The sequence below is a fragment of the Brachycentrus maculatus genome, unplaced genomic scaffold (assembly GCF_059751285.1).
Source record: "Brachycentrus maculatus isolate JH-2025_06_01 unplaced genomic scaffold, ASM5975128v1 h1tg000143l, whole genome shotgun sequence".
Classification (NCBI taxonomy): domain Eukaryota; kingdom Metazoa; phylum Arthropoda; class Insecta; order Trichoptera; family Brachycentridae; genus Brachycentrus; species Brachycentrus maculatus.
In genome coordinates, this window is record NW_028280896.1 from 128,348 (window position 1) to 150,873 (window position 22,526).

At 34.4% G+C, this 22,526-nt stretch overlaps 1 protein-coding gene across 1 annotated transcript in view; it reads left to right on the forward strand.

Moving 5' to 3' along the window:
* The window catches only part of LOC148308959 (fatty acyl-CoA reductase wat-like), a 34,521-nt gene extending 17,955 nt beyond the window's left edge, over nucleotides 1-16,566 (forward strand). The window contains exons 3-13 of the mRNA XM_088260829.1: nucleotides 1,250-1,365; nucleotides 2,830-2,978; nucleotides 3,638-3,728; nucleotides 6,166-6,317; nucleotides 7,516-7,625; nucleotides 8,372-8,468; nucleotides 9,388-9,486; nucleotides 12,294-12,413; nucleotides 13,014-13,133; nucleotides 14,576-14,833; nucleotides 16,225-16,566. Coding sequence (XP_088116955.1) covers nucleotides 1,250-1,365; nucleotides 2,830-2,978; nucleotides 3,638-3,728; nucleotides 6,166-6,317; nucleotides 7,516-7,625; nucleotides 8,372-8,468; nucleotides 9,388-9,486; nucleotides 12,294-12,413; nucleotides 13,014-13,133; nucleotides 14,576-14,833; nucleotides 16,225-16,354 — 1,442 coding nt within the window. The 3' untranslated portion in view covers nucleotides 16,355-16,566. The remainder of the gene's footprint in view (nucleotides 1-1,249; nucleotides 1,366-2,829; nucleotides 2,979-3,637; nucleotides 3,729-6,165; nucleotides 6,318-7,515; nucleotides 7,626-8,371; nucleotides 8,469-9,387; nucleotides 9,487-12,293; nucleotides 12,414-13,013; nucleotides 13,134-14,575; nucleotides 14,834-16,224) is intronic.
* Nucleotides 16,567-22,526: the final 5,960 nt, after the last annotated feature.

Consider the following 22,526-nt stretch of genomic DNA (forward strand, 5'->3'; position numbering starts at 1 on the left):
GGCAAATTTCATGAATATAGCGGAATTTGAAATACAACGCTGTTTTTAAGTATTTTTTAGCAGGGTTTTCAAGTATGTAAAAATTTTAAACAATAAAACCGACAATTGGCATTCCGATAGGGTATTTATTTTAAAATCTTATAAAATTGGATCTGGCTGATTTTAAAAGTAAGCGACACATATATCTACAATACTTGTTCACAAAATCTGGATTATCTCCAATTACAGGAGTTATTTTCATATTATTTTTTGACATCTCTTAAAAGATGAAGAAGAATTTGATGAGATGTCAAAAAATAATATGAAAATAACTCCCGTAGTTGGAGATAATCCAGATTTTGTGACAAATATTTGGACACACTCAAAATGTTGTAAATAAATTATCTGGTCAAATTGTAAGAAATGAAAATGATATTTTCTGGCGTTTCTCATGTGTGTTCTCACTATCCAGGATTCGGATACTAATAAATGAGTTTCTGCTTAATAAAAAGCTTCTTTTCATCTCACTAATAGATGTCTCTAGTGAAGTTCTAGTGATTCAAGAATAATGTTGCAAAATTGGTTCATATATATAGGACTTCCAAGAATTTCAGTAGTGTGGTTGTCAATAATGATGAGATGTCAAAAAATAATATGAATTTTGTTTAGTCGGGAAGAAAAATTTCATAATTGTTCTCTGTTTTGCTTCTATATATATAGACTATTCATAAAATTTAATATTGTCTATTAAAAACGACGATATAAGAAAGGAATGTAAGGCTGAACGAGGAATAATTGAAAAGATTAGGAAGAGCTCTTTGCGGTGGTATGGACATGTGGAGCGAATGGATAGCGAGAGAATGACTAAGAAAATATATGTGGCGAATGTGAGAGGGAAATCAGAACGTGGACGACCGAAAAAGACTTGGCACGATCAGATCAATCAGAACCTAAAATCTGGCGGTGTCAAAAGTCTGCGTAATCGGAGGGCATGTATGACTAGATGTATGGATGTGAAGGAGGCGAGGAGTGTATGTCAGGACAGAAGAGTGTGGCGTTCCATCCTCTCTGCCTACCCCTGCGGGGAAACGGCGTGATGGTAGTAGTAGTAGTAGTAGTAGTAGTCTCTTGTACCAACTTCTTTGCTTAACTAAGGGGAAATTGATAACACTCCGGTGTTGTCTTTTTAAAGTTGCTTCTTTAGCTCTAGAATGGTTCATTATTCATTACCAAATACATATTCCTTTACAATTATTTTGATTATTTTCAGTTCTAATAGAGAAATTGCTTCACTCATGTCCCGGGATAAAGAAGATTTACGTTTTGCTCAGAGGAAAGAAAGGAAAATCCACCCAGGAGCGCATGAAGGACCTTCTCGCCTGTGAGGTATACATATAAACAAATATAAAAATATCAAAAGATCTAGCCAAAGAATGAATAGTGTACTAGAAATCCCTTTTTGCAAATCCAGACTCACGCAGACACTCATTTTTCATAGCTAAAAAACTGTTAAATATTCATAAGCATATAAATATTATATTTATTGTTTCGGCATTAACTTTGTGGTAAGACATGTTACAATGATTAAAGAAACACTTCGTTTTTTACCACTTGAGTTTTATTATAGACTACATGTTTCAGAAGTTAAACTTCCATCATTCAGGTCTGTATTATAACTATTATTGTTACAATACAGACCTGAATGATGGAAGTTTAACTTCTGAAACATGTAGTCTATAATAAAACTCAAGTGGTAAAAAATGAAGTGTTTTCTTTAATCATATAAATATTCATTCCATAACACTAATTGATTATAATTTATATTTGAAGCACTAACTTTGTGATTTTCTATTTTATAATTACAATGTAACTTTGTTATAAAATCACTCTTAAATTTTATAGTGATTTCGAAACAAAATTAATACAAAAATAAAACCCTTATCCGCACCCCGATGGTGCATAGGGCACTGCGTAATATAAACGCAGTGTTATCTTGATTATTTACACATGAAGGAAAGGCGATCAGCCCTCCGCTTCAGGTACCAATCCAGGATAATATTGAATAAATATGACAGTGAAAAAATCACTTGTATTTATTTTACCCCCCTTGGGAATCGAATCCGGGACCTCCAGAACGGTAACCGAGCGTGCTGACCATTACACGACGGAGGCGGACAAAATTACATTTTAAAAATACTAATTATTAAAAATTGTTTCGATTAAAGATTTTTATGAGAAAATTTGTTTAAAAAAATACAAATCTATGTAGCTTCTTCTTTTAATTTATAACTCATACAGTACATATCGCTCACTCCTTTCAAGAACGTCAAACATAAAAAAAACTAAATTTTTCATGAGATCGTTTTTAAAGTTTAAGAATATAATAAAATGTATTAAAAATAAATATCAAGCCACCTATTGAACTTTTCACTGTGCATCAGATCTTTTAAGGTAGAACCTGCATGTTTTTTCTCCATTTGAAAAATATGTAGTATATTTGAAAAAATAATTAAACAATACCTTTTCTTCAAAATGCAAAAACAAAACTTTCTGCCCTGTAGCGGGTTAAATATTAAGTTTAAAATGTGCCGCTTTTGCTGGGATTTAGTACATTTCCTAGGCATTCCGAAAAACATGCACAACTTTAAATGGATGATTTTTTATATAAGTATGACGTTGGTGAAAGGAGTGAGCGATATATAAAAATATTAAAAGATCTAGCCAAAGAATAGAAAGTGTACTAGAAATCCTTGGAAATGGAATTCTTGATCTATGCGCATTATATTTGTAGGTTTTTTATGGCGTTGACAGGACCATGGAAGACCTGATCCTTGTGCATTATGTTTTCAGGTCTTCGAAGCTCTGACAGGACCATGGAAGTCTAGACTAAAGGAAGTCGAAGGGGAGCTCGGTGTTCCAGATTTGGGACTGTCTCCCGAAGATAAGGAATTGCTGGTCAAGAATGTAGACGTGGTTTTCCACTGCGCCGCCACAGTCAGGTGATCATAAAAATTGATTTTTTGATAAATAATATTGAAAGCTGTCCCACCGCATGCCCAGATCTGATACAGAAGCATCTAGGCTTTCTGACAGATCTGCTCTTGCTAAGCAATTTTATTATTTTTTTTTTAAACTAAGTTGCGAAATTTATTGGAAATGTGAAACAATATAAAATTGTATTCCGATTTTACTGTGAATTTACATTTAAAAGCTTTCAATATCCCTGTCACTGCCAGTCTAAATAAATACAAGTTTGTAAATCCATCACCAAATTTTCTAGAAGTACCCCGGTGTAGGCAGTGAAAGGGATTAGTATTTAGTTTAATTAGTCAGCTAGATCCAATTCAGATTCAGGTACACAGATGTATTTATATATATATATATATATATATATATATATATATATATATATATATATATATATATATATATATATATAATATATATATATATATATATATATATATATATGTATATATTTATATATATATATATATATATATATATATATATATATATATATATATATATATATATATATATATATATATATATATATATATATATATATATATATATATATATATATATAAATAAATATATATATATATATATATATATATATATGTATATATAAAAATTATTATTCTTGTTACAGATTCGACGAGAAATTGAAAAATGCTATCAATATTAATGTCAAAGGAACTGCAGAGGTGATTTCTCTCTGCAAACAGATGGACCATCTCAAGGTATATAACTTTCACATCACATCATAGATCTAAGCCAGGCAAGAGGTGAGGTGTGGTGCTATAGGCACATGTTGGTGCTATGGAACATGCAGAGAACAAGGGAACAACAACAAAAATCACGCAGGGCTGGGGAGTCTACATGCTTACCAAATAAAGTAACCAAGGCCATGATGTAGGGCATCCAGGCCTGCTTCTTACAGTCACGGAGGGCACATCGCTCACCTTTCAAGAACTTCATAAATAAAAAATCGTCAGTTTTCAGTTGTGCATGTTTTCAGAATGCCCAGAAAATGTACTATATCCCAGCAAAAGCGGCATATTTTTAACTTAATATTTAACCGCTACAGGGCAGAAAGTGTTGTTTTTGCATTTTGAAGAAAAGGTATTGTTTTATTATTTTTTTAAATTTATTAAATATTTTTAAATGGAGAAAAAACCTTCAGGTTTTACCTAAAAAGATCTATTGCGCAGTAAAAAGTTACATAAGTGGCTTGATATTTATTTTTAATGCATTGTGTTATATTTTTAAACTCTAAAAACGTTCTCCTGAAATATCACGTTTTTTGATTTATGACGTTCTTGAAAGGAGTAAGCTATATGTACCTATGTGCTTACTACTACATGGCAGAAAGTGTGGTTTTTGCATTTTGAAGAAAATGTATTGTTTTATCATTTTTTTTAAATATACTAAATATTTTTCAAATGGAGAAAAAACCTTCAGGTTTTACCTAAAAAGATCTGTTGCACAATAAAAAGTTCAATAAGTGTTCAATAAATATATTAAATATTTATTTTTAATACATTGTATTATAAATTCTCTGAAAAATTCCTTCTCCTGAAAAATCAAGTTTTTTCATTTATGACGTTCTTGAAAGGAGTGAGCAATATGTGAAGCTACAGAGGCTACAGAGGACGACCCCACTTACAACCTACATGGACCAAAAGCATCTTAGACCATTGCTAAATACAGGTTTAAATAATCAATGCAATATGGATGTTTGATAATGGGCAGAGTGGTGAACGTTACACAAGCTTATAAACCGATCGCTCAAATCAGCCAAAAGCTAGGTCGTAAGCCCTGGGATGCTCAGACTTCCATCTTCTGTCATAAAAAAAGGGAAGAATGATTTATGTCTCAACTGGATAGTCGAGACGTTTAACCCTTTCCGGTCCACCAAAATTAAAAAAAAAAATCTAGGTAGACAGTTACATTCCAATTGGAGAAAAACCTTTGTCCTGTGCTCCACATACTGTTGTAATAGATACGAGTGATAAAAATGTAAGATTGGAGTTTAAATAAGTAATACTGATGATGAAAAAAATGTGGAATAACATCCGACATGGGACTTAAGAGGAAAAATCGACGTTGAATGAGATTCCACATTGGACCAGTAAGGGTTAAAATTTCAAATTCTTTTGGAATTATTTGGTATTGAATTTTGCTCATGTAAATTTATTCTGGTTTAAGTGATCACTTTACACACGTGTAACATTCACCAATTCTACCCATTATTGACAACCACACTACTCAAATTCTTGGAAGTTCTTTATATATGAACCAATTTAGAAACCTTGTTCTTGAATCACTAGAACTTCACTAGAGACATCTATTGGTGAGATGTAAAGAATCTCACATACTAATATATTACATTATATTACGGATTCAGATCTCACATACTAATATAAGAGTTTCTGCTTGATAAAAAGCTTCTTTACATCTCACCAATAGATGTCTCTAGTGAAGTTCTAGTGATTCAAGAACAAGGTTTCTAAATTGGTTCATATATAAAGAACTTCCAAGAATTTGAGTAGTGTGGTTGTCAATAATGGGTAGAATTGGTGAATGTTACACGTGTGTAAAGTGATCACTTAAACCAGCCTATGACGGTCGTCAGCCCCGTAAATGCCCAGACTTCCATATTCTTCTTCATCTTTGATGAGATGTCAAAAAATAATATGAAAATAACTCCTGTAATTGGAGATAATCCAGATTTTGTGAACAAGTATTTGGACACACTCAAAATGTTGTAAATAAATTATCTGGTCAAATTAAATTTATTCTAATTACATTCGCCTCATAAATTTGTTATATCGTTCTTTCCTCACTCATTCGTTCCACGTGTCCAAACCATCTCAACACACCTTTCTTAATTTTATCGATAATGCTTGTCTCAGCTTTGTATTCCTTCTTTATTTCACTATTCAAACATCTATCATGCATTGTTTTGCTAGGGTAGGAGTCAAAACAATCGGCGGGTATGTATGAGGAGATGCATGAACGTGGAAGAGACGAAGAATGTTTGCAAGGACAGAGTGGTGTGGCGTTCTATTCTCTCTGCCTAACTCTGCGGGAAGCGGCGTGATGGTTAGTTAGTTATTTTTAAAATTTATTCTGAAATCTCAGACGAACTTTTTTATTATCCTGTTCATATTTCAGTCTGTGGTGTACGTATCGACAGCCTTCTCCCACTGTGAGCGAACTACAGAGGGCACTGATGAGCAGTTCTATCCCTCAGGACTAGATCCCAAGGCAGCCATGGAAATGGCTGACTTCCAGGATATTGGCGCCATCGAATCAGCCACACAAACGTAAGAATTTTATGTATCTGACATCTCAACATGGATGAGTAAGAAAGTTTGGGTATATTTATGCATTATTTTTAAATAAACACAGATTTTTTGAGTCTACTAAGTGATATATTATTAACAAAAACACATAAAAAATTGATATTGTGACAATTGTTTCGCCTTGTTAGGGCATTATTAAATGAATGCCCTAACAAGGCGAAACATTGTCACAATATTAATTTTTTATGTGTTTTTGTTAATAAAATTTAATAAAATACAACTTAGTAGACTCAAAAAAACTGTGTTTGATTTAAAATTAATACATAAATTAAAATGGAGTTCTACAAATTAAACGCCAAATCAATAAATAAGTTTAGGTATTTCTAACCCCCCTGTTCTTTGAGCATGTTGCGCGTGGCAACGAGGATAGCCTGTTGTGCCTAGAGGCAAAGAGAGGGAGAGGAAGATCCCCAAACGACGGACTGATCAAGTTAAGGTGGTTGGAGCGCTACAGCGCAGTCAAGGGATAACTGGGGAGAGTCATTGCTTCCACAAGGGTTACAAACCCTCAGTAATGAAGAGTAAGATGGAGAGCATTATAGAGTAATTGGCTCATTTTCATCTTGATTCGTTATCTCTAAAAGAATGTGGGATCCACAGAACCAGCAGTCTATTGAGTCACGATGTATGGAAGAATCCTTATAGACAGAGTCTTAACAAAAGACAAAGTGTTGTAGTTTCTAGTTGAACACCTACTTAAATTAACAGAAGGGAAGCAAGATGAAAGCGGATTAATTTTAACACAGATTTATTCAGTTCTAGAAAATGACAGTCAATAAATATTTAAGAATAATCGCGTGATTCTAATGTAAGCGCAGTTGGAGAAGGGCGTGTCGATCACTGGACGAGCGGGAACGGAATGTGACGCCCTGGTTTTTGTTCGGACCGAGCTCGGCTTCATTCTGCATTTCTTGCTTGCGTGTTAGATTATGTTCGTTTGTTCGATTATGTTGTGGGTTGCCACAGTGTGTATTGATCAAAATCACAGGCACCTCGGTGGTTGGAGCGATACGTGCAGCACAGTCGAGGGATAACTGGAGAAGGGTCTTTGCTTCCACAAGAGTCACAACCTTCAGTAATGAGAAGTAAGATGGAGAAGAAGAAGAATATTGTTTGGATATACGATGACTTTAACCCTCGATTATTCCATTTCTTTCAGATTGCTGAAGGGCTGGCCCAATACATACACCTTCACAAAAGCAATAGCCGAGGAACTTGTAAGGACAGAAGGTGAAGGACTTCCTATAGCTGTGTTCCGGCCAGCAATGGGTGACTATGAACATTTAATCCCTTATATAGATACCTTACAATAAGGCTTTGAACCTCCAAATAGAAGCTTTCAACTTCCCATGTAGAAGACTTCAATCTGCCATATCGCTCACTTCTTTCAACAACGTCAAATATCAAAAATCGTAAGTTTTCAGTTGTGCATGTTTTCGGAATGCCCAGAAAAGTTACTATATCCCAGCAAAAGCGGCATATTTTTAACTTAATATTTACCCGCTACAGGGCAGAAAGTGTTGTTTTTGCATTTTGAAAAATAGGTATTGTTTAATTATTATTTTTTAAATATTAAATATTTTTCAAATGGAGAAAAACCTTCAGGTTGCTCAGTAAAAGGTTCAATAAGTGGCTTATATTTATTTTTAATACATTTTATTATATTTTTAAACATTGTAAATGATCTACTGAAAAAAGTTTTTTGATATATGACGTTGTTGAAAGGAGTGAGCGACATATGTAGGTGTCTCCAACCCCCCATTATGCAACCATAAAGAAACATATAAAATGTCACATTCACTTCAACCCCTTATCCGCACCCCAGTGATGCATAGGGCACTGCATATTAGCAACGCAGATCTTTAATTCTGATCAGTGATCAGTCCTGCGCTTCTTGTACGAGTCCAGGGTGATATTGAATAAATATGAGAGCGAAAATCACCCACATTTCCTTTGACCCCCTTTGTCGTTGTGACCAGTCAAGTAATTTATAATATTAGATTGTTAATTTTCAGTGATTGGAACCACGGCAGCCTCCGCCGCCCCTGGCTATGTAGACAACATGTATGGGCCAACTGGATTTGTAGTCGGCATCGGATATGGTATTATCAAGTAAGTCAATTTTACTTTTCTTATTTCATTATAACTCACTAACCATACCGCCCCAGTGAACACATTTACACTAGAAACTATGGCTCTGACAAAGAGAAACGCAGAGAAGGTCTAGTGCACACAGCGATCTATGGAACGATCCATGCTTGGTTTTAGCCTGAGGGATAAAATTAATAAATAAAAATACCAGGAAAAGAACTAAAGTAGATCGAAGATAGTGGATAGAAGAACCAAAGTAGATAGAAGATAGTAGATAGAAGAACCAAAGTAGATAGTAAATAGTAGATAGAAGAACCAAAGTAGATAGTAAATAGTACAAAGTAGAGGATGTCATGGATCGCGTGGCAAAACTCAAATGGCAGTGGGCAGGACATATTGCAAATACGACCCAACAAGATGGACCCCAAGAATTTTACGATGGAGACCTTGGGAGAAGAATTTTACAAAAAGATAACAAAAAAGGTGTCGGAAGTCCCCAAAAGAGATGGTCCGACAACATTCCTACCCCCTACGCTGTGGGGGGTAGAAACTAGCTGCAAGCAGCAACCAACCAGAGGAAATGGAAAGAAGGAGCTTATGAAGAAGAAGAAGAAGAGCCATCACGCCACTAACCGCAGGGGTAGGCAGAGAGAATAGAGCGCTACATCAGTCTGTCTTTGCAAACAATCTTCACCTCTTCTAACGAGAGATTGAGATAACTAAACTAGTCGGCTTTTGTTTGATTCCGGCCTGTCATTTAGTCACTGCATGACAGCGCATTGGAACGGACGTGTTTCTATGACTCAGTTGGGTACTTGCTGCAAGCTGCGTACTACAATTTCCAGACAAATATGAACTCTCTTTTGGTACTCCCTTTTAGAATACGTGTAATTTTTGTATGATATGGGAAAGGATAACTCAACACCGTTTTATGTTTCAGGGCTATATATGCCATCGAGGATATGGAGGCGCATATAGTTCCTGCAGACCTGTGCATCAATGGGCTCATAGCGGCTGCATGGAAAGTAGGAACAGAGAAGTAAGGCCGATCTATCCTTCTACATATATTAGACAGTCCCTTTTTAGAGAATCCTTCTTCCTTGCTCCATCCCAACTTATCGTCTTTGTAAATTGTTGGGGTCAGCTCTCCTCGTCCTCGGGTCTTAGGTTTTTCTATCATACACATTGATAGAAAAACCATTGCATTGAAAAAAAACCGGAGCATTGGTCTGTATGTTCCCGATAGTTACCTAAGACAGCGTCGGCATAGATTGTTTCACATTCCTATACACAGGACCAACCTGCCGATGGTTATGCCTGTAGGAAGAGCTACCGCTATGTTGAACAATATCACATTGGATATTGATCTGTTCCATGTGTCCGAAGGAGTTTTCCGAAGCGGGATTCTTCTACACCTTTAAGTCTTCTTGCTTACTTTTACTTTTAATATATACGCCTTGAATATTGTTTGTTATGTATATATTATTTTTTTATTGAATTAATTGAATTGAATTGAATTGAATACACAACATCACCTAGGCCATGCCTGCGAATCATATTATCTTTCAGTAACATCCATAATTTTTTTGGTCTTCCTCTGGATGTTTTTCATTTTGTTTGGCGATCGCCTGGTTTACAATATGCACAGGTTCTCTGCGTCCTATGTGCCCATACCACCTCCAATTGCCTTTCCTCTACCTTACTATTGATGCCTGTTACAGCCAGACTTCCACGAATGCGTGAACTCTATATTTACAACATTTTGAGTGTGTCCAAATACTTGATCACAAAATCTGGATTATCTCCAATTACAGGAGTCATTTTCATATTATCTCACCAATAGATGTCTCTAGTGAAGTTCTAGTGATTCAAGAACAAGGATTCTAAATTGGTTCATATATATATGTAATAAAATGCCTAGGTACCTACCTATACATTTTATTAAGTACTTACATATAGTGCCTACATAAAACAGATCTACCACCAGATGTCGCATGCGTCGCACTGAATAAAACAAAAGACATACGACATCCGATAGAAAAAATATAGTATTCTGAACTGTCAGAATCAGATAGATAGATAGAAACATATTATAAAGATAAATTAAGAATAAACTTTAATTATAAACTTTAATTACAAAGCAACACATTGTTTATTTTTTATTATACACCCACTTTACATATTATTTACACCCAATTTACAAAGAAAAATATTACCACGTTTTATATATATATATATATATATATATATATATATATATATATATATATATATATATATATATATATATATATATATATATATATATATATATATATATATATATATATATATATATATATATATATATATATATATATATATATATATATATATATATATATATATATATATATATATATATATATATATATATATATATATATATATATATATATATATATATATATATATATATATATATATATATATATATATATATATATATATATATATATATATATATATATATATATATATATATATATATATATATATATATATATATATATATATATATATATATATATATATATATATATATATATATATATATATATATATATATATATATATATATATATATATATATATATATATATATATATATATATATATATATATATATATATATATATATATATATATATATATATATATATATATATATATATATATATATATATATATATATATATATATATATATATATATATATATATATATATATATATATATATATATATATATATATATATATATATAGAGCTTCCAAGAATTTGAGTAGTGTGGTTGTCAATAATGAGTAGAATTGGTGAATGTTACACATGTGTAAAGTGATCACTTAAACCAGCCTATGACGATCGTCAGCCCCGTAAATGCCCAGACTTCCATATTCTTCTTCATCTTTGATGAGATGTCAAAAAATAATAACTCTTTATTTTATCTCTAAGGATGCTCCAAGTGACCATCAACCATTCATTTAAATTTTCAGTAGTTATTATTCTTGAATACCTATGGCCTACTTTTTTCGTACTGCTATAAAGCACTTGCACAGCAAATTTCAGTTCATTTGAAATACAGTAACCTCGTGCTGACTTGTATCGTATCATTTTTATACAAGTTACGTATTTTATACAAGGACTACAAATGATCGGATGGCACTCACTCACTTCGTCGTCATTCAGTTGCAATATTATTTCGCCACTACAGAATAATAAAACATTTTGCACTAAAAGAGGAAAATCTCTCTTTTTTGGCAAATCTTTGGGGCCTCGTTGACACGGGTTCAAATGAAATGAAATTTCGTTTTTAATTTAAGACCTACTCAGTAAATACCACTTTTTCTAAATTTTAATGTCACACGTGTTTTGATGTATTGCACATTATTTTTAAACACCGTAATGGATTTTAAGAAATAGTGGTATTTACCAAGTAAAACTTATTTTAAAAATTTATAAATTTTGGATGGGAATGGATAGAAGTGACTGGCGAATGAATTAGTAAAAGAATGAAATTTCGTATCTGAATAGGCCATGTTAGTTTCCAAAAATTAAATATGTGTAGTTATTATTTGTGTCGGGTTGTGGTCCCATGGTTAGTGTCGCGGACTATTGGGTCAGAGTTCCTCAGTTCGAACCCACTCTACCATAATTTGAAACCTATTTCTAATAATGAGCTTCTTAGGCTCACAGAAATAGTATGAAATTGAAGTATTTTTGAAAATATTAAAAGCACAAATATTTCTCTTTTTTTATATAATTAAAAATATCAGGGTTTAAGTTTTCAAATTTGATTTATTTGCAGATATGCAGAGCCTCCTATATACAATTTTACACTGCATCCTAAGAACATCATCACTTGGTCAAAAATGTTTTCCTACGGCACTGACTATGGACACTCTGTACCCCTGCCGGACGTCATGTGGTATGTATTACTATTGTTCACCTAATGCAGTGCCCAGTGCACCATTCAATGTATAGAACATGCATACAAACAACACCCTGTTAAGAATCGTAGCTAAGCATGCTTGGCACCATTTGACACAAAGTATCTCGATTCGATTTTTGTTGCCAGTGTGGGAAATATGGACCAAATGCAAAATAAATGCATGGGTAAATGATCATATTTCCCCGTCTTATTCCACATTCCTGAGTGTTATGACCCTTGTGGAAGCAATGGCTCTTCTCCAGTTATCCCTTGACTGCGCTGCACGTAGCGCTCCAACCACCTTAACTCCATCGGTCCATCGTGTCCATCTTCCTCTCCCTCTCTTCTCCTCCAGGATACCTATCACAACCAGTCGTTTTAGGCTATCCTCGTTGCCATGCTCAACGTGTCCGAAGAACTGAAGAAACCGTCGTGTACGGACAGCCAGAGTCAAGCCATCCAAGTGTGACTCCTGACAAATGGACTCGTTGGTGCGTCTAGCTGTCCATGGAATTTGCCTCCAATACCATATTTCGAAAGCACCAATTTTTCTCCTTTCTACATATAAAAAACATTTTTTTTCTTGTCACGTTTTAGGTATAATTCGACTACCATGACGCAGAACAGACTGTGGTACAACATACTTTGGTTCTTCCTCCACTTAATACCGGCCATTTTGGTGGACACATACTTCTTACTGACCGGAGGCAAGCCCAAGTAAGATACACATTAATTTTTCAGTCCATATTTTAGTGTAGTCGCTTGACGTCGCTATTGTGACACCCTGATATAAATATCCACCTCTGTAGTGTAATGGTCAGCACGCTGGGCTACCGTTCTGCAGGTCTCGGGTTTGATTCCCAGGGGGGGTCAAACAAATATAAGTGTTATTTTTCACTCTAATATTTATTCAATTATACCCTGGACTGGTACCTGAAGCGGAGGGCTGATCACCTTTCCTTCGTGTGCTCATACAAGGTACCGATCAAGATAACACTGCGTTTACATGATGCAGTGCCCTATGCACCATTGGGTTGTGGATAAGGTTTTTGATTAATAATATTATGACGTCAAGGGAACTAGCATCCCTTATGTCCACTGCGACCATATTAGGTCTATTGGGACCTCCCTCTGTGTTATAGCTCACTCTCAAGACCTGCGCGAGTCATGTAGCTCACGACCCGTCTTGGTGGTAGGAGCTTCACCTTCTCGGACTCCAGTTTGAAATATATTAACAAATAACAAAAAATATGTTTTGTATATTTAAAGCATTGATCACTTTGTGGTACCTATGGTAATATAACACTATCCTTATAATTCATTGTTTCCTGCAATACCACTTTTATAAACACTTATTTGTCTTCTTTCTCTCTTTTAAAATTTTATTTTTATTCAAATGTCAAATTGTAATAATGACACTCCATCGTCAGGTCATTAAAATAAAACTATGACGGTCAGAAATGTCCCCTTCCGTAGTGTTATGGTCAGCACGCTAGGTTACCATTTTGGAGGATCTTATTAATATTCAAAATATCAAAAGGTAACAATGATTAAAGAAAACATTGTTTTTTACCACTTGAGTTTTATTATGGACTACATGTTTCAGAAGTTAAACTTCCATCATTCAGGTCTGTATAATAACTAAAATATAAAATTGTTCTATAAATAAGGAGAGGGGAAAGTAAGGGGAAGGGGTTAGTCAAGGGACGGAGTTTTCATAGATACTAATCACTCATTTCACTCTCATAAATTAAAATTATTACACCTTGTTCCATATAAAGGCCAAATTATGAATTATCTTGAAAATTTAGAAATACAAAAAAACCTAAATTCTAATAATAATTTATTAAATAATATATTGTTTCAAAATTCTTCACCTTTGCTTTCCATTTTTCCTTTGTTTTCAAACTCCGTCCTTTGACTAACCCCTTCCCCTTACTTTCCCTCTCCTTATTTATAGAACAATTTTATACTTTATATTTTAGTTATTATACAGACCTGAATGATGGAAGTTTAAATTCTGAAACATCTAGTCTATAATAAAACTCAAGTGGTAAAAAACAAGTGTTTTCTTTAATCATTGTAACATGTCTTACCACAAAGTTAATGCCGAAACAATAAATAAAATATCAAAAGGTAATATAGACGCGCTCTTCCAGAATGGTGGGAGCCTACAAGAAGATTGACAAGTTCATCGACGCTGTGCAATACTTCGGCTTGTACCGGTGGAAGTTTGGGACAGGAAACGTTGTAGCGCTGCTGGCCTCCATGCCCCCCGTGGACAGGAAGGAGTTCGACTTCGACATGTCGGCCGTGGACTGGGACTCGTACGTCAAGACCATGCTGGACGGCATCCGGCTATACCTGCTGAAGCAAAAACCAGACAACATCCCGGAATGCAGGGCCCGCTACAAGAAGTGAGTTGTGTTATTTATTTATTTAAACTTCACGTACAGAAAAGAAATACGTACATTGGCGGGCTTACAACCTACCAAAAATAAACTTGTGATATTATCTTTTGACATCTCATCAAAGATGAAGAAGAATATGGAAGTCTGGGCATTTACGGGGCTGACGACCGTCACAGGCTGGTTTAAGTGATCACTTTACACACGTGTAACATTCACCAATTCTACCCATTATTGACAACCACACTACTCAAATTCTTGGAAGTTCTATATATGTGAACCAATTTTGAAACCTTGTTCTTGAATCACTAGAACTTCACTAGAGACATCTATTGGTGAGATGTAAAGAACCTCTTTATTGGCAGGATACATGGCCAAGCCAACTTGTTTTATTATATTACGAAGCTAAATTCAATATACTTAAAAATGTGACTTACGCTGTTTGACCTCCAATCCCTTAGTGTTAATTTAATTTACCTTCTTTGTACATACAATATAACGAGGGTAGATAGTACTTGAACATTTAAAAAAACATAAATTACAAGTTGATTTGCAAGAGAAGGTCTGTCAGGAAGCCTAGATGATTCTGTATCAGATCTAGGAATGCTGTGGGACACCTTTCAGTGCCTTGCTTCCACCTATGCACCATTGGGGTGCGGATAAGGGTTTTATTATATATTTTATTTATAAATGTTTTCTCATTTTTTTATATTTTAACTAACTAACTAACTAACCATCACGCCGCTTCCCCGCAGGGGTAGGCAGAGAGAATCGAACGCCACACCACTCTGTCTTTGCAAACATTCTTTGCCTCTTCTACATTCATGCATCTCCTCATACATACCCGACGATTATTACGACTCCTGACCCGGCCGCTTTCAAGTATTTGACATACCTGATTGTGCCAAGTTTTTCTCGGTCGTCCTCTGCTTCTTTTTCCAACTACATTCGCTCCATAAATTTGTTTAACCGTTCTTTCTTCACTCATACGTTCCACATGTCCAAACCATCTCAACACACCTTTCTTAATTTTATCGATAATGCTTATCTCAGCCTTACATTCTTTCCTTATTTCATCATTCGAACATCTATCAAACATCATTTTGCCACACATTCGTCTGAGGGATCGCATTTCGACTGCATTCAGTCTGCTTTCATCCTTCTTTTGCCAACTCCATATTCGCTTCCATACATAAGGGTTGGAACCAGAACTCCATTGTGTACTATTGTGTTATATTTTATCATTTGTTTATTTTAAATATTCTTCTTACCTTATGTTTTTCTCATTTATTTCTTTTAAATATGCTTCTTGTGCCTATTTGTTATACCTGTTTATTGTTTTTATATTTTGCCATGTATTACTTTTGGTTATTTTTTCAAATCATGTATTTATCTTTCAGGCTAAAGATCATCCACTACTCAGTCAAGTACGGAATAATGTTCCTCATCCTGTACTTCGTGTTCTGGCTTCTACACCTGTGCCCGTGGATACGAAACCTAGAAAACTCCGTGCTGCAAACTATCGCATGAAGTGATCACCACCTCCGCGGGTCAATCAGCGCAAGTCCACAAATGCTAATGCAAACATATTTTTTTCTCACTTGTATTTAATGTGCGGTATACTGGGACGAGGATTCAATGATTTTTAAAACACTAGAATGTGTAACTTTCTACCTGAGGATGACACAAAAGGTTTGTTTTGGGGGCTGGCTCGGTAATAATAATAATAAAATTGGATAACTTATATAGCGCCATTTTCGTAAAAAAATACCTCAAGGGCGCTTCACGGTGAATGAATTGGGGAAAATATTATGGTGGAAATGATTTAGCAAACAAATGTGTTTTTAGTCTTTTTCTAAAGATCATCTCACTCTCACTATTTCTAACCATTGGTGGAAGAGCATTCCACGCCGTCGGTCCTGCAACAGCAAAGGCACGCTCGCCAAATTTAGTGCGTTGGTTGCGAGCTGGTAAGATAACTTTGCCCATTGCAGATGTTGTAGCCGATCGAAGCGTGAGACGTCTATCAACCAATTCATCTGGAATACACAGCTCCTTAAGATACTCTGGAGCCATATTGTGTATTGATTTATACATGAGTAGGCAGAGTTTATACTCAACCCTTTCGGGAAAGCGTAACCAGTGGAGTTTGTGAAGTAGTGGGGTGATGTGACTGAATTTAGAAATTCCAAAAATTAGTCTCGCAGCTGCGTTTAACACTGATTGCAGTCGAGTCATTTTATTGTTTGGTAGACCCGTGTATATACCGTTACAATAATCTACTCTCGATATTACAAACGCATTTATTAATTGACGGGCAGCATCAACTGGCAGATTCTTGCGAATGCTTTTAATTTGCCTTAGCTGATAAAAACATGTACTTGTTGTTTTGCTAATTTGAGTCTCAAGGGAGAGATCAGAATCTAAGAACACGCCAAGCAGTTTGACGGCCGGTGTAGTTGTACTCTTTGGATTGAGTGGTGTCGTGTTATCAATCAAATTCTGTCGTTTAGGTGTGGCTATCCAGAGATGTTCCGTTTTGGACGGGTTTAACGTCAATCTGTTTTCAGCCATCCATTCTCCTATTCTCTCAATGCACTTATTAATAGAGTCAACAAGTTTATATTTTTCCTCCGGCCTACAATAAAAATAAATTTGAGTGTCATCCGCATAGCAGTGAGACCACAATCCGTGTGACTTTATAATATTTTCTATGTCTTTCGTATAAAGAAGGTATAGAAGAGGACCTAGGACTGATCCCTGGGGTACACCAGTAGAGATGGAATGATAAGGGGATTTAACTTTTTGAAAAATGACTGAATATTCACGTTCTCGAAGGTATGAGCAAAACCATGCAAGTGCTTTATCACAGATGCCGTATGTCTTCCTCAAGCGTTCCAGCAGAATATTGTGATCAACCGTGTCGAAAGCAGCACTCATATCCAAAAAGGAAACCAAAACAAGGTCACCAGCATCCACAGCAGTTATTATATCAGACAGTACTCTCACTACGCCTGTCTCTGTAGAGTGGTATCGCCTGTATGCCGATTGCCTCTCTGAAAACAACTTGCTATTTTCAACATACGTTGTCAGTCTATGGGCAACAATTTTCTCTATTATTTTTGATATGACAGGAAGGTTGGAAATTGGGCGGTAGCTTGAAAGGTCCTCGGAGTCCATCTGAGAATTTTTTATTAGTGGTGTAACGTTTGCCTTTTTCATGGCCCTTGGAACAATGCTTTTCTCCAGAGACATGTTTATAAGATCTCTTATAAATGGAGCAATCTCGTTAACACATTCTTTCAAAAGCCATGTCGGTAGTGGGTCCAGTAAACACTGTTTATTATTATTCGGTACCCGTCACTCGGATGTCCACAAAACGCAGAAAATTGTACAACTTATGGATTTGGTATTCGCTTTGTAGAAAGACGATTTGAACATAAAAAAATTAAAAACATTTTTTTTTACTCTAATATTTATTCCATATTACCCTGGACTGGTACCTGAAGCGGAGGGCTGACCACCTTTCCTTCATGTGTTAACGATCAAGATAATACTGCATTTGTATGATGCAGTGTCCTATGCACCATTGGGGTGGGGTTAAGGGTTTAATTCAAATTAATAAAAGAGTATAGTTTTTAGTATAGCGAGTACAATTCTATATTTTCCGTTGCGTTTCAAGGCCCAGTATTCGTTAATTTGTAATATAATTTTCTTTATCCTTAAAAACCCAAGTAACATTTTACATAATTATTTTTTTTTACATTTTGAGTGTGTCCAAATACTTGTTCACAAATCTGGATTATCTCCAATTACAGGAGTTATTTTTCATATTATTTTTTGACATCTCATCAAAGATAAAGAAGAATATGGAAGTCTGGGCATTTACAGGGCTGACGACCGTCATAGGCTGGTTCAAGTGATCACTTTACACACGTGTAACATTCACCAATTCTACCCATTATTGACAACCACACTACTCAAATTCTTGGAAGTTCTATATATATATATATATATATATATATATATATATATATATATATATATATATATATATATATATATATATATATATATATATATATATATATATATATATATATATATATATATATATATATATATGAACCAATTTCTAAACAGTTCTTGAATCACTAGAACTTTACTAGAGACATCTATTGGTGAGATAAAAAGAAGCTTTTTATTGGGCAGGATACATGGCTAAGCCAACTTGTTTTATTATATTACGAAGCTTAATTCAATATACTTAAAAATGTGACTTACGCTGTTTGACCTCCGATCCCTTAGTGTTAATTTAATTTACCTTCTTTGTACATACAATATAATGGAAAATATTTTTATACATGATAATTTAATAATAAATATGGGTTATACGAAAAAAAAAGTGAATTATATCAAACAAAAATGTATAAAAAAATAATTATATAACTGATAGATTTTCCTTAATTTTCCCTTCCTCAATTTGCCCATATGGACACCATCGTAAACAACAATTTCACTGGAAGCATGGTGCCTATATGAAAACCGTATGTACATTATTCATTATATGAACCAATTATCAAGTATATGAACCAATTTAGAAACCTTGTTCTTGAATCACTAGAACTTCACTAGAGACATCTATTGGTAAAATGTAAAGAAGCTTTTTACTAAGCAGAAACTCTTATATTAGTATGTTAGATCCGAATCCTGAATTATAATCACACACATGAGAAACGCCAGAAAATACCATTTTCATTTTTATTATTAAGCTTGTAATTTGACCAGATAATTGTTTTACAACATTTTGAGTGTGTCCAAATACTTGTTCACAAAATCTGGATTATCTCCAATTACAGGAGTTATTTTTATATTATTTTATGACATATCATCAAAGATGAAGAAGAAAATGGAAGTCTGGGCATTTACGTAAATGCCCAGACTTCCATATTCTACTTCATCTTTGATGAGATGTCAAAAAATAATATAAAAATAACTCCTGTAATTGGAGATAATTCAGATTTTGTGAACAAGTATTTGGACACACTCAAAATGTTGTAAATTATATATTCTCCATTGTTTCCTTTAAATATGGGACATACCTTATTTTTTTTATGCCTTTCGTCACTTCATATTTGATCTGCTTATATTATACCCACAAAGTAGTCACCGAGGATGTGTACAGATCATTTTGTCTATTCAATGCAGTGCCCTATGCACCATTGGGTGCAGATAAGGTTCGGGAGGAGAATTTGCTTGTTCACGCCATGTTATTTTTGGCTGACCTCAGTTTCTAAATCGTGAACAACACTCGAATCATCTCCAAATAGCAGAATAAATGTGTAAATAAAAAGATAATATAAGTTATAACAATTATAATTATGTAAATATATTTTTTAAATTCTATAATAAAAACAACAAAAAACATAATATCTTTCAACAGCGCATCACTAGAAAGGCAAAATATATATAAAATTATAATATAAATAATTCATATCTAAATTATAATTTGACTATGCTCTTAACACATTGTAGTCGGGCGCTTCGAACAATAGACTCTAGCCTATAGCGATTAGCGATTTCGCGATTAGCGCAAAAATATATCGCTTTCTTAAAATTGACACAATTTCTAAACCAAATAATATTTTCGATTGAAACTTTCAAAGAAATCATATATGACATTTGATCATCAAAAATAAATTATAATCATAATTTTTAATTAAGTATTCCGTATTTCACAATTTTAGAAGCATTGTAAACTCTAAAAAATAGTCTTCCCCTCCGAGGTATCATTCCCTATACAATGCTAATATATTCAAATAATAACATACCAAACACTAAACAAAACAGTGCGAGCGGTATGAAAAATAGTCCGATATGTGAAATGGCTCAAACTAAACTGGAGATTGAGATCGCATAAAAACTATAGATTTCTGGGGATGCCTTTACAAGCGACACACTAGCCAATCCGGACAAGGCATCTCAAATAACGTCAACAGACTGTCGCCTAGCACCCAGGTAGCAGATTACCCTTCAAGGCGTTTTATTTCACGCTGATAACAAACCCGTATATGTATTTCCGTTTCCCGCCGATAACCGACAGTCGACAAAAACGGCATTTGCCGTGTCCTGCAGCTGACCGACAGTCCACGAAAAACGGCAAATGCCGTGTCCCGCCGACAACGTGTTAAAAATAATTTGGTAACTTTTTCGATAAAAATTTAACAACATAATATAAAACAATTCAACTTATTTATTTTTTTAGAAAAATGTTAATAAAATTAGTATATAACCACTCACCGAGATTTTTACGTCTACCGGTTTCGAGACGTACCCGTCTCTTCGTCAGGACAATCACTAACACAGCATGCAAACAATACTAGCCTCCACCACCATAGCACCATTTACACACTCAAAACTACACAAAAAAAAAAAAGTAAAAATGACTAACCACAAAGTAAATGCTTTAAATATTAACCGGATCCACGCGGCTCGCATAACCATATGTGTTTTCATAAAACATTCCCTGTACGCGGCTGACATAACCGTTTGTGTTTTTACTTTACTCCAAGTTTCCAACCTCAGTTCAACTTGGAGGGATTTTTTCATGGTGTGGAACTTTGGATAAAATAATACGTCAATCCTTGGCCTCATGACATCTGTTGAAATATCTGACAAATAATTTGTAAAATCACAAGGATAAATAAAAGAACAGATCCCTGATTTTTCTTGCCGTCGGTAATTAGTCCGCGCCATAATCATGCCCTATATCTGTCTCACTCTCGCCGCTACGCATCGCCAGTGGGTAAGAGTGACACACGATGCGTGCTTTGATTTATTTATGTTACGATCTTATTTGTTTTTATTACGATATATTTCAAGAATAATGTGACACGAGTGTATTATAGAGTACCAAAAAGGCACAATGAATCCCATTGAACGTTTTTGTTTAGGAAAATAAATCGTTACTTAACTAAATACATGATAAAAGTAATAATTTAAAAAACGGCGAAATACCGCTGCGCACGGGCGTCTCTCAGGAACAAAGTTAACGCGGTTAAAAGGTTAATAATATTGAGAATAAAACAATTCAATGTCATGTGTAAATAATTTTAAAAAAATTACAATTTTTATTTATAATTTTACTTAGTAAATACTACGATTTCTTAAAGTCTATTGCGGCACGTGTTTCGATGCATTGCTCAACATTTTCAAACACTGTATCTGCACCGCAAATGACGCGGAATGTATCGAAACACGTGTCACAATAAGAAATTGGTAATATTCACTAAGTAAAATTTACAACATTTTGAGTGTGTCCAAATACTTGTTCACAAATCTGGATAAAAATCCTAAATGTCATTTAAAAAAATAACATTTAGGATTTTTACGCAGCGTATGTAAGTTTTATGGTGAGTATTATAATGTTTTTAATGTTTTTGAATTAATATAAACCCACCTCCGCCTCCGTAGTGTAATGGTCAGCACGCTCGGCTACCGTTCTGGAGGTCCCGGGTTCGATTCCCAAGGGGGGTAAAAATAAATATAAGTGATTTTTTCACTGTAATATTTATTCAATATTACCATGGAATGGTACCTGAAGCGGAGGGCTGATCACCTTTCCTTCATGTGTAAAACGATCATGATAACACTGCGTTTATAAGACACAGCGCCCTATGCACCATTGGGGTGCGAATAAGGG